The sequence below is a fragment of the Siniperca chuatsi genome, linkage group LG8, assembly GCF_020085105.1.
Source record: "Siniperca chuatsi isolate FFG_IHB_CAS linkage group LG8, ASM2008510v1, whole genome shotgun sequence".
Lineage (NCBI taxonomy): Eukaryota > Metazoa > Chordata > Actinopteri > Centrarchiformes > Sinipercidae > Siniperca > Siniperca chuatsi.
In genome coordinates this window covers 31,379,448-31,392,640 of record NC_058049.1, presented here as the reverse complement: position 1 = coordinate 31,392,640, position 13,193 = coordinate 31,379,448, and the positions used below count along the sequence as shown (strand labels likewise).

The following is a 13,193-nucleotide window of genomic DNA, read 5'->3' as shown; positions in this document are numbered from 1 at the left end:
CTAGAGGGGCGATAGAATCGTGTGTCGTTCGCAGTGAGCCTGCAGAGCATAGGAGTCCTCTGTTATATTGAGACATAACATTGAATTAAATGCAGATGGGATCGCTTCCTTGAATTTAGCCACAGCAATATCAGACAGACATCTAGATTAGGAGTTTTTGCCTAATGGCTTGTAGTCCAGTAATAGCAGTTCAAAAGTTATTCAATAATGGTCTGATAATGAAGGTGGAAAGATTCTGTGGAAAGACTATTAAATGTTCAATTTCAATGCCATATACCAGAACAAGGTCGAGGGTGTGGTTAAAACAGTGAGTGGCTTCATGTAGACTCTGACAAAAGCCAATTGAATCTAATAATGAGATAAACGCAATACTAAGGCATCATTTTCAATGTCACATTATCATGTTACTATATTCTATTATGATCAAAAGTTTTCTACTTCCACTTTAAAATGTTGATTTTGAACGTTGCTGTCTGTTGATACTTTGATCCTTTGACTAGAGCTGACACAGCAGTTTTGTTTCTTCGTGTTGAACCTCCCCCTTCTCCTATGAAAAAGATGATTAGCCGAATTAAAAACACATTGACAACTGGTCCAGGCTGCTTAGTGTTGAAATTAGTTTTTGATTGACAGAGGATTGTAAGCCTGTGATTGGCCAAATAAAAAATGATTGACAGTTACCCCGCCCATTCACAGTCTCCGGTCTGGAGGGATCCCCTACTCGAAAAAGGACTGACAGCTCACTGTGATTGGCTGAGAGGTGACCAATAGGAAGCTGACAGGAGGTTGTCGTGTGTGGTCGGTCGCTCGACGGCAGTGGTGCAGAATGTTTGGAAAACTTTACGTTTCGCTGTTTCTGCTCTTTATTTTCTACCATGACCCCGCTGAAGCACAGAAGAAAAAAGAGGTAACATGCCATTAATTACATAAAGCGGGGAAAGTCCATAAACTTAGGGGGACATTTCTGTGACGTTTTCAAAGTTGACTAACGTTATCGTCCGTGCCAGTCTTAGAAGCTAAGCTAACAGTAACCAGAAATGAGCTAACGTGTGGCTTGTATATGGCTAACTAACTAACTAACTAAGTAAGTAAGTAAGTAAGTAAGTAAGTAAGTAAGTAAGTAAGTAACTAGTTTTCAACAAATGACATTAATTTGACCTTCACTCATAGACATTGATAATGTTTGCTAAATGATAGTACTGGTTGTAAACTTGGACTTGTTGGACTAGCTAACGTTATATTTAAAGCGTAAGTCCGAAGTCCAGTGAGTGGATCCATTCAACTTGTTTTCAGGACACGTTCATCGTTCAGTTAACGTGAGATAACTGAACACAGCAGAAAGTCAGCCGCTGTGCCTCAACTAAAAAACATGCACAGGTAGAAGGTGTTCACTAAACTCCACTTCCTGATTCCCTCCCTGCCGCAGCTCCACGAACGTTTACAGCCTGTAAGAGTGAGAAGACCAGGCCAGTCTCTATCATGGATACCACTTAAACATTGTCGCCCTCACCAGCCCTCATGCATAATTCCAAAATCGTTAGGATCATCGCCTGATTCTGGCAGACAAACTACCAGACCTTTATTCTAGTACAACAAACTCATGTATAACAGCGTGTACACTTATCCCTCATTGCTACCTGATTATAAGAATGTTTTGTTGAGACGATGATCAGGCGTGACAGTATTTTATAAAAGTTTCACTGACCCTACACATGTCCTTAAGCTAATGTCATCAGGATTATGCTTTCAACTGCCTGAATTAAAAACAAATACAGGGACGTTTGGTTTTAATCCAGAGGCCAAAAGATTTTTGAACATCTGAGGTCATGGTCTGTTAACTGTGTTGCTTCATTGTTCTTATATGTATGAATACATTTTTTGTTGTGATTTTTATGCTTGCCCCAAATTGCTACCTGAGGGATAAATCAAGTATTTGGATTTGAATTGAATTGTTTAAGAGTTTAAATATATTTTATGTAACATTCCTTTATCTCATCTCATTTTGTATTGTTTCTATCTTAGATGTATTGCGCAGCACTATTTATTCAAAATAGTGTATGAAGCCAGTAGTATGAGGATGGCTCCTAGCTTCTGTCCTGTGTTCTCCTGGTTTTGCGCCCCAACACCAGCAGCTGTCTTTGTGTCTGTGTCCTGTGTAGACTCTGCTGTCAGAGAAGGTGACTCAAATGATGGAGTGGACCTCCAGGCGTTCAGTCATCCGGATGAATGGAGATAAGTTCCGTCGCTTTGTCAAGGCTCCTCCCAGAAACTACTCCGTGGTCATCATGTTTACAGCGCTGCAGCCACAGAGACAGTGTGGGGTCTGCAGGTAAAAAGCAGGAGCAGTAGGAACAGGTGCTGCTATTTTAATTCTAAACTATGAATTTAAATGCATCTTTTCATTTCAGACAAGCTGATGAGGAGTTCCAGGTGCTGGCTAACTCCTGGCGTTATTCCTCTGCCTTTACTAACAAAGTCTTCTTTGCATCAGTCGATTTTGACGAAGGATCAGACGTCTTTCAGATGGTGAGACATCTTCTTCTTCTTCGAGACTAGGGTTATGCCTTTTGTTTTCTAAGAGTCTGCCGTCCAAACACTAACACCAAAAAACTGAAAAGGTTGTCATCGAGGGCTTAGTCTTCAGGCTTTGAGTCCAACCAAACATTGGACTGGCGGATTTCAGTGATCTAGTGAGCTAGTCATTAAATTGAGCTGCTGTACGCCGGAAAACCTGCAGACCTTCAGTCCTCCGGGGCACATGGTTTGAGACATGAAAACAGTTTTGCTTTTAAGTTGTGTATTTGTTTTTCCTCTGCACTTCAAAGAACCATACCAGAGATTTGGCATGTTTTGACATATTTACTACAGCTCATATGTAGTGTTCATTGCTGCTGATATTTTCCAAACCACGTTAAAAAATCTGCAATAAAAAACAAGGAAGGAAGCACTACTTGGACGTGACAGTAATGTAACACAAAGCAGGTGCTCTGGATGCACAGGTAGACAAAATACTGTCCACGAGAAAAAGGTGCTGTGTAGCCTAGACCCTGGGTTCCCAACTCCAGACCTCCAGGCACCCCTACCTGCCCATTTTCCAGTTCTCTCTGCTCTAGCACACATGAACCAGCTGATGCTCAAGCTCTGATCCAACAGTAAGGGCTGGTGAGTTGCATCAGGTGTGTTCCAGACATGACGCAATGAGTATGTTACTAACTACTATTGTTGTGTTGTTGATTCATTTTCCACCAATCAACTGATGACGAGGACAGCGGTGCGTACGGTAGATGGGCTACTGCAAAAACACTTGCATGTTATGGATTCACAGTGTATAGAAAATTAACTTTTATCACACAGGCATAGTACTTAAACAGCAGTCTTCTTGTACTTACTCGCTAACTACCTAGCAGTTTGGCACTCACTTATGATGAACATCGTTTTGCTCATCATCGCACATTCTGACCCGGTGTTCTAACGGAATAACTGGTAGATGTTTCGGTCTCATCAGCGATATTCTGTACTGCTTTCTACTTGTAGGGCTAGCATACTTTCTAGTCAACTAATTTATTTCCCATTCAGTGAGATTTGCACCATTTTACCGGTGCTTACAGTGATCGGTTTAAGCCAACTTTTGGCCGGCTAGTTGACAAAAGTTCACTTATCGAGAGGGCTTGGATGCTTCACTCTGGTCAATTATGCTAGCTAGCTAGCTCGATAGCTAACAGTCACAATCTTTAAGGTGATAGAGAAATATGCCCTTTGTATTCTTAGACGCCATACATTGGCTGGGAAAAGGTGAGAGAGGGAGGAAGATAGCGTAGATGACAATGTTTGTTACGTTTGGCTACTCGCCAAAATGTATCTTGGGCGATTCCAGCCCACCGTGAGAGCTTCAGTCAAAGACAGCTTCTGTGGACCCTTGTTGAAGATATACCAACCACCCGTGCAGTGGGCACTGGGACCTCCAAATAGAATGAAAAATGTTTTGTTTTCCCGCCACACCTAATGGCTGTTTCAGACACAACACAACAACAGCACCACTGCGCTCTAAAACCCATTATTTCCAGTGGCTTGTGCTGCGCAGAGCGAAGCGCTCCGCGGCGCGCTGAAAGACCCTTAAGCCGCATAATGGCAGGGAAAACCCTGACACTGCTTTGTTAAATTACCGCTCCGCCTCAGGGTCGATCACAACCAGAAAATGTAGAAAATGCAGTGTGAATGCTGACAGCTGGAATCATTTTGAAAGCATTGCTGAAATGCACAAATGAATTGCCTAAGAAATCTTGCATCACATATGCTTCGCGCTGCAGAACAGCCGGGAGTCAAACTACTGACTGCGGTTCTCACAAGGTGTGTGGACATACTACTGAACACACTGACAATAAGCAGCAGTTGTTGTAGTTTATATATTGAAGAGTAAGGTTTGTGTGTGTGTGTGTGTGTGTGTGTGTGTATGCGTGTTGAATAATACTCATAATTCATAAAAGATGAGGGCACAGCAGTCTCCGATTTCCCGTTGTTGAGTTAGCCTGAGTCTTAGCTCATCCGTTTTATTTTCCTGCGACTTTTGTGTTTTTGCCCAAGACTGTGAGGTAAAATAACAGTCGGCTACAACTTGAGCCCCGCTTTTTCAGTCTATTTGTTTACATTTTGGCAAATTGGCTGTCACTGGACTAGTTTGATACTGATCAAAACTTAAAAACCTGATGATGACGCCTCACAGTTTGAAAGCCTCTGGTTTTTATATTAATGATGTGGCATCAAACATCAGTGAGCAATGCGAGCAGAGCTGCTGTGGGTTTTAAAAACTGATTTACTGATCTAATTCAATGACCTTTTGCTGGTGAACCACACCTCTGCAGTGCTGCTCAAGGTGAAAGCTTCTGTCTTTTGTCTATGCTTAGGTTGACAAGTCTGTCTAAATACCATCCTGGCTTTCCTGCCACAACAGTTTCAATATCCTCTGTGGATAATATACAAAATTAAATATTTTTAATGCAGCGCTACTCAGCTGTCAGACATATCTAAACTGCTTTAATAATTTGAATGGGCAGGCATATTGTTGGCTAAGTGTGTACTGTAATCTGTGTAATGTAAATAGAATTAAAATAAATATTGGATCATAAAACGTTGGGGACATTCACAGATGACAGCCAGGCAGTACGAGAAGCTGCACCTCAGTGCAGGAGTCAAAGACACTCCTGCACAGACCATCAGTAATCTGGATATGGAGATATAGGGGATATGAATACCAGCGTTTCTTATGGTCCATATGAGTATGACCAGGATAAGTCTCATAACTGGGACATGCATGCAAACTAGACTGTGTTGTTTATGACATGATAAAGAGCAGAAGTTGACTGGAGTCTAATGATTAAACTAAGATTGAGTTCAGTTATTTGGCAATGAAAAGCTCACTCCCTTGGACCAGCAGATGTCTGGCCTGGTGCACCAAAGCCACCCTGGATGTTCTTGTCCAGAGCGACTTACAATAAGTGCGTTCAAACTCCACAGGAACGAGAGCGACACGTCATCAATGTGCATCTCTCCTAAACTTAAAAACGGAACGAAGCGCTTGGAGGTTTTTCCCGGTGGTGCCGACCAAAGTCAAGGCAACGCAAAGATTTATCTTCACAAAAGTGTAAAGAAACAACTCTCGGTTCTTTTTAACTCTAGTTGCTTACAGACATTGAAAGCTGAATCTGTGAGATGAGATGAATGAGAATAAGCGGACTCATATATTGAATGTTTTGACTGTGTTTGTGTTGCAGCTAAATATGAATTCTGCTCCGACCTTCCTCCACTTCCCATCCAAAGGGAAACCTCGCAGGTCTGATACCTATGAGCTGCAGGTCAGAGGCTTTGCAGCTGAGCAGCTGGCTCGATGGGTGGCAGACAGGACTGATGTGCAGGTAATTGCAAAACATACCATTAAATCTGACTAAGTGGCCAGGGCCCCTGATGTGATCCATCAAATAAACCAAAAATCTTCACTCGTCTCGTGAACTTGAACAGTCGCACTCATGACGATGGGAGCCTCTGATGACTAGTCATGTTTGTTTGTTTTTCAGATCCGTGTCATTCGTCCTCCCAACTACGCAGGGCCTCTCCTGCTGGGCTTCCTCCTGGCTGTGATTGGAGGACTGGCATATCTACGAAGGCACAATTTGGAGTTTCTCTTTAACAAGAATGTCTGGGCCGTCTCTGCACTGGTAACAACAGCCAACACACACAGGCATCCACCCACCCCGCAGTGGTTGTGGGAAGTAGCCTGCTCTGAACTGAATGTGTCCCAGCCAGTTACATAATCCTGCAAAAGCTTCTGCCATTTATATGTTCATCATGTTCAGACTTCAGGTTCTGCCTGGAAAAGAGACTAAGATCCTGCACACTCCTGTTTTTTCAACATACTGCATATTATTCAGAACATTATCACATGTTGATTATTTGTCTTCTTGGCTTTATATGAATCGCACCCCAAACTCCACAAGGAGTCTTTAATCAAGTCTCTAATCTCTGGTAAAACTACTGTTACGGGGGAAAACAGAATGAAAAATCTTTTAATGTAAAGGAAATGGTGAAGTCTCCCACCCCAGTTTCTGATGAATATGTCCTGATCTTTATAATTGTGTCTTTTTTCTGTGCGTTTCAGTGTTTTGTCCTGATCATGACCTCAGGTCAGATGTGGAACCACATCAGAGGACCACCTTATGCACACAAGAACCCCAGCACCGGACAAGTTGTAAGACAGAAGCACACTTTTTACAATATGTCCTCATTCGAAATATATTATGTGAATCAGAATAGTCTTAAACTGTCTGTCTGTTTTCAGAGTTACATCCACGGCAGCAGTCAGGCCCAGTTTGTGGCTGAGACGCACATTGTCCTACTCTTCAGTATCCTTCAGCTGTATGCATACTCTCACTTTTACAGGCAGCACACACTGAATACTTAGGAATAACCCCAAATTCTTACCTATATTAACTCCTGTAAAATGCCCAGATAAAAACAAGCCCAAGCAAAACTAATCCTTACTCCTTTAGCTTTATTATGTTTAAAGCTCATCGTTAGTTTGACAATCTGTTTGTGACAGGGCTGCAGACCACCCCCCTTCCACATGCCTGATCTCAAAGTGGCACTTGTAGGGTTGTATCTGTTTAATTCTGGTGGTAGTGGTTTGACTTTTGAGTAGCCCAAGTCAGGCATCACATGCATTTGTTGTCTAAACCTTGACCTTACTGCCAGATGCTGCTGTTACCATGGGAATGGTGCTGCTGTGTGAGGCTGCTACCTCTGACATGGACATTGGAAAGAGGAAGAGTATGTGTGCACACACACACGCACACTGATTATTCCTATTTTCCTCAGCCTTCTTGCATACACTTTAGATCGTTATCAGCTGGACCGCAGCAGAGCGGGGCCAGCCCAATAAACGCAAAGATTGTTCATCCAACATCCAAAAAATCTCAGTGTAGTTGTTCAGGAAGAGCTTGACCTTGTCAACTCTCCAACACTGGAGGTGTCCATCAGTACAAACGCATGTTGTGCAGCCAAGCATTGTTCAAACCCACAGAACTTAATGCTGGATTTGGTAGAAATGTTTATAATGTCCTGCTGAATGCTGCCATTTGATTTGAACATCTTGACACTGAAAGCATCAAATAGCTTCAATGAAGCGTTGAATCCAGCAAACCCCCAATATCGTATATTCTCTGAGGCCTTTCTTCACCCCAACTGCTTTATTCATCATGTATTAGTAAGAACTTTTAATTTGCTGTTAATGCAAACACTTCACCTGTAGAGATGTTTCACAGTAAAAGCCTTCCAGCGGCTCAGAGGGCATAGTCGCTTCCATGGCATTCCTGGCTGGCTTTTAATTTGTAACATATACAGGAAAGCTTGAGTTTTCTTGATGGTACCCTTATAATTGCTTGTAAAAAAAAAAAAATGGAAATAGTCAGTAAATGAAAGTAGTATTAGTGTAAAAAAGAGAACGTGAGAGCAGCAGAGTGGTGAGTATAACACAACTGGTGCTGTGGAAATGTACAATGTAATTTACATGTGAGACATTATATTACAGGTAATTCCACCCTGCTCAGTGTTTTTACCTGCCCTTTATTAGCGGTCAGCCTTTATTTGTTTGTGCCAGCCATATTAAAATACCAGCTTGTGTGTGAGAATTTATAGTACGTATGTGATGCTGTCACACTGTTGTTGTTGGGTTTTTTTAACTAAAAATCTAAATATTGGGAAATTTTAAGGGGAAAGACGGGTTCAAAAGGTTAAATAGAATTTCTTCAGCTCTTTTTATTTTGAGGAAGTTTTTTTAAATCTAGCCATTAAAGGTGGGGTCTGTGATTCTGGAATAGTCCAGTACCATGATTCAGAGCGAACAACGACACAGCAAGTAATGTAACTAACGTTAGCTAACTAACTAACAGCTGCTGCTGCGAAGCTAACAGCCAGAGAGGACAAGACGGTTTCATCATAGATAATTATGTCTATGGAAAATATTCTTGCATTCATTAGCTGCCATTTATGGTTGAGCTATTTTCTGTCCTCTCCTCTGCATGTTTGATTTGGGGGGTCTCAGCTCCTACACAGGCCGCGGTGGAGATGAACCAGGTGATGGTAACGTTTTACTGGAGTTGACGACAACTCGATTAAAATGTAGAATAGCGATATTGTTGTTGTTTTCCTCAGCGCGCTTCTTAAGCTAATAGCTAATTGTCACGAACAAGCTAAAACGAAAGCATGTAGCCTATCTTAGTTTACCACACTTAAACTTAGCTACTGGCCCCCCGCTGCTGTGATTCAGCGGACAGGAGGAAGGACTGCCCAGGAATCAGGAATATTATTTATTTACTGAAACTTACTTATTTGACTGGCATTTTCCATTTGTCTCCAGTGAGATATTATTGAGTGTATATAGTGACTCTGCTGTTGTGAACTTTACTGTTGCTGCTCTAGAAACAAGATTGAGTTATATTTAAAATATAAATCAATTCTAATCCTGTTTTTGAATGTATTCTTTTCAATTCTTTAGTATTGCTAAAGAGCCAGGTCAATAAGAGTATTGATAAGATAAAGATCCTAACGATAAATAAACCCTGAAAGTGTTTGTGATTCAATTGTTTGCTAGAGCACAAAGTTCTTCATAAATCTAGCCTCTTAATTTTGCTCTCAAAGGGCACCAAATTGATGCATTTAGCTTTAAAATGTACAAAGTTTTCGCTCGGGAGAGCATGTCCCCGGACCCCCCTAGAGGGTCCAAGGGCCACCCACCACAGTCTCACAAAGTCCTGCGGTCAACACTTGATTTGGTGGTGTTGTCTTTCTGAAACAGGGTGCGATATGTGCCACAGCCGTCATGTAGCTTCTTGTAGCCTGAAGCTTGCTAGGCTATGTTGTTAGCATCTTATACCACTGTCGCTACATCCTGCCTGATCAGTACTGCGCATGTGCAGCTCTCAACAGAGATGAGAAGGAAGCCCCCAAACCCCCAAACACATTTCAAGCACAGAAATGTTCCTTGCTTTAAGCCCTGTAGACTGTATAGCAAAACTGATTTTGTGTGTGTGTGTGTGTGTGTCAGTTATGTGTGTAGCAGGTATTGGTCTGGTGATGCTGTTCTTCAGCTGGCTGCTGTCCATTTTCAGAGCAAAGTACCATGGATACCCATACAGGTAGAGACAGGCAGACCCTTTTATATCTGTTTATCTTGTTTTACCTTCTGTGATTGGCTGAGATAATGCCTTATTTCCTGTTGGCTAAAAGTCATGTTGCCTCTGTTGCAGCTTCCTGATGAGTTAGAGCTGACCAGCATCTTCCAGCTTCACAGCAAGTATGGACTTCAGGACAGGAAGTTCCCCAAAGTCCTGTCAACAAACGGGGTGCTGTCAATGGCAACAATGCCACATTTCTGTTCACTAAGCCATGGTTTGTCCAAACGTGTGTGTGTGTGTGTCAACACACATTCATACACACTGTGCCTTCTACAAAGACTCAGCAAGCAATTCATTTCCCAACAACACAGCCATCATCACCAGTGTGCATTTAAACTGTCTTGTGCCAAAATGTGTTTTCTAGATTAGAATTTTGAAAAACAAAATCTGAATTTCTTAAATTGATTGATTGGTAATAGTTTTTCAGTCCAGCTCCACTGCCAGCTGCTGGACACACACCTCAGTCTGTAGCTTTATTTTTTAAACTGTTGGAACCATAAACAGGTCATGGACTCTGTTCTGGTTGTTTCTGTGTGGCTGAACTTAAACCAGGTTATGATATTTATGGAGTAGCAAAGTGGGAGCAGTTATTTCAGGCATCCAGGGTTTCTGGAAATCATTTTGGTTACAGGTTATACAGGTCCTGTAATATCCCAATAATGTCCGAGGAAGTTTTCTGGACAGAACAGTACATTTTGGTCCTAAATGCAGAGAAAATGGACACAGTGTTCTGTGATAGTACATATACTAAGTACCCACTCATTTATTCAACCCAACCAACCAAATTTGGTTCGTGGCCATTTTATTAACACAGTAATTCAGGAAAATTAAACATAATGAAACAAAACTGTACCAGAGAAGGTGTTAAATCTAACTGAAACGACATCTTGTGTTTTTTTTGTCTGCTACAGCATACATATCTGCTTTGTAAGCCACGTGCCCTGTGTTCTCTGGGGGAAAAAAAGAGAAATTTACATTTAATATATATTTTTTGGTTTCATGAAGCCGTCCCCATCTTTCATTCATTTGTCGGAATAGTGTTAGTTCTGCTTGTATCTAGATGGAGAACTTGTTTCCATGAAGCCAATCAAATGGATTCATTTTGGCTCCATATTTTTTCTTAAGCAGTAACGTCATTGTTGTATTATAGGAAGCCGGTCAAACTGAGCCAGACAGCAGCCTGCTACACAACACAAGAACCATAGACTTTGAACAACAACCCACATTGTTTGTCCTGCTAAAGTGTTAAACAGCATGTAAACGTACCTGCAAATATCACTTCTGTCAGTTTAGAGGCTGCTGTGGTCCTTACTCTTCAGTCTCACTAACACCACGCTGTCGGCTCATGGCTTATAAGCTACAAGTTGGTTTCCTTTGTCTCTTTTTCGCCTGCTGGGGCTCAGCCTGCCGGCTGCTGTCGATCAAACACAGAGACGACCCTCCAGCCACAGAGAGAAAAATATTTCCCTTTTTTCTTCCTTTTAATAATGAAACTATTAACAATACGTTTAAAAATCCCTTTGACATTATTTGGGAAGACTAAATGTGATTTGAGTTGGACTTTAAAGGAAAATTCTGGTCCCCTCTACAACACAGGGCCTCAAGGTCTGGTATTTACGTAGGACCCAATTGAAGGCCCTTAACATGGTACATACTCCCAAACAAATGTTCTGTTAAAGCAGCACAAACCAGTGGAGACACAGTAAGCCTGGGGCTGTTGGTGGCCCTGGAGTTCTGGGTCCCCGTGGCTACTTTGCCTGGCTGGTAATCCAGCACCAATAAAGAGTTCAGGGTTCTACAGTTGGTATTTGCGCTCCTAGTTAGCATCTTCCAAGTAGCAATGGCCACTAAGGCTCATGGGTACTGTAGTATTTAGACCTATTTACCAAATCAAAAGTATGTAAAACATGATTTCACAGAAACAAGTAGAAATACTTGTAACCAATAGTATAACATAGCCCTATAAATGCTGTCATTATATTAAGTAGTCATTTGTGTCTGCTGATGAACACTGAGGTTATCATTTAAAGACCAGCTTTCACAGCGCAAAATCCTGGCAGGACCTGCAGCTTCGCCCACTCTGCTACTCTACTAGCTCCGTGCCTTAACTGCTGAGCCACTGGGGTGTGAGATGACATGTATGCTTAGGAACTAAATATATAGGGTGATTTTAATAAATCTGAAGGCAGTTCAGTCACTCATCACTACTCCCTCAGTGATGTCAGTGTAGGGTGGAACGGAGTAGCACGTTACAGCATTCAAATGAACGGCTCCTACGTGGTGGACGCAGAAGTCCTGAGAGGACATCAAATCAGAGTGCAGCCTCACACTCAGGGTTTGCTACAAACCTATAATAGTATAAAGTACTAGTAGATGGAAGTTTAAGAAAGTTTAGTTTTCAGTAGTGGGGACGGTATCACCATACCTCCCTCCACCATTCTTTTTCAAATTGCCAAATGAGAAATAGAAAAAAAAAGTTAAATGAAGAATGAAAAAGTGGTTTGTTTGGTTGGTTTTCATCAAATCACCTCTACTACTAATTAAGTCGTGTTTGGATTTATCAGGTCACTTGACAGTGAATCATTTTTCACATGGGTTTAATGTACCTTTGAATGTAATAGGTCTAAAATGAGCTGCTGTTGTGTTCAAATGTAATAGGAGCAGATGGCAAGTTAACTACTCACACTAACGGTGATTGACTGTAACTGTAATGATTTCTGTCCCTTATTAAGAAGTAAGAATGGCCTTAACCCCAGAGCAAGATGAGACTCTGGAGTGTGTATACATCATGAGAAGTATTCATTCATGAGAATACATTTTTTTCTGTTGTGTAAAACCAAGTGCTTTAAATGTTTTGTGGTTGCCTTATCAGGTTGTACCAGGAGAGAATATTTGATCTGAAGATTATTTCTGATATTAAAGTGCCTTAGCCGCCTTTCAGTGTTTGTCTCTTCCTCTTTCTTTCAGTTTTTGGAGCCCAGTTCGCACAAGGGGAAGCATGGCTTGTGGCTAGACGCAAATTGTCATTTATTATCTATGACATAAATATTTCAACAGATGGCTGGATATGCTGACTTTGACATGACCACCTGTGATCTGATGGCTTCCTCTCAATGTAGTCTCAGGCTTTTAGTTTTGAGGGATTCAATTAGTGCAGTCAGTGACTACTAGCAAGATGCCTGTTGCGCTGTATCTGTCAGTGTGCCATTCCCGTGGCTGTGTCATGAATACTCTGCTGGTGAAATGCAAGCTGACCAGTGCGTCACCACCTGTGACCGCCAGCTGGTGAGCAAATGCCTTCACCTGTATTTGGAGAATTTTGAAGGAAATTAGTAGTTACCTGGATGTAACTCCAGTTCTCTGAGTATGTGCTATCCCTCTGACAGGCTTCGCTATCGGTTTACCCTATCGAGGCTCCGCCTCAGCACCCTGAGACAGATCTTTGGACTCACTGCCCAATCAAGAGGTAGC

The 13,193-nt window shown here is 41.8% G+C and overlaps 1 protein-coding gene across 1 annotated transcript; it reads left to right on the top strand.

The window, feature by feature from the left end:
• The first annotated feature begins 749 nt into the window (after positions 1-749).
• Positions 750-12,662, top strand: LOC122880579 (magnesium transporter protein 1-like). Its single transcript, XM_044205862.1, has 10 exons — positions 750-907; positions 2,160-2,329; positions 2,409-2,526; positions 5,769-5,909; positions 6,069-6,209; positions 6,650-6,739; positions 6,830-6,893; positions 7,243-7,317; positions 9,593-9,683; positions 9,795-12,662. Exons 1-10 carry the CDS (start codon positions 827-829, stop codon positions 9,808-9,810), a joined length of 987 nt encoding a protein of 328 aa, XP_044061797.1. The 5' UTR covers positions 750-826; the 3' UTR covers positions 9,811-12,662.
• The last annotated feature ends 531 nt before the right edge of the window (positions 12,663-13,193 follow it).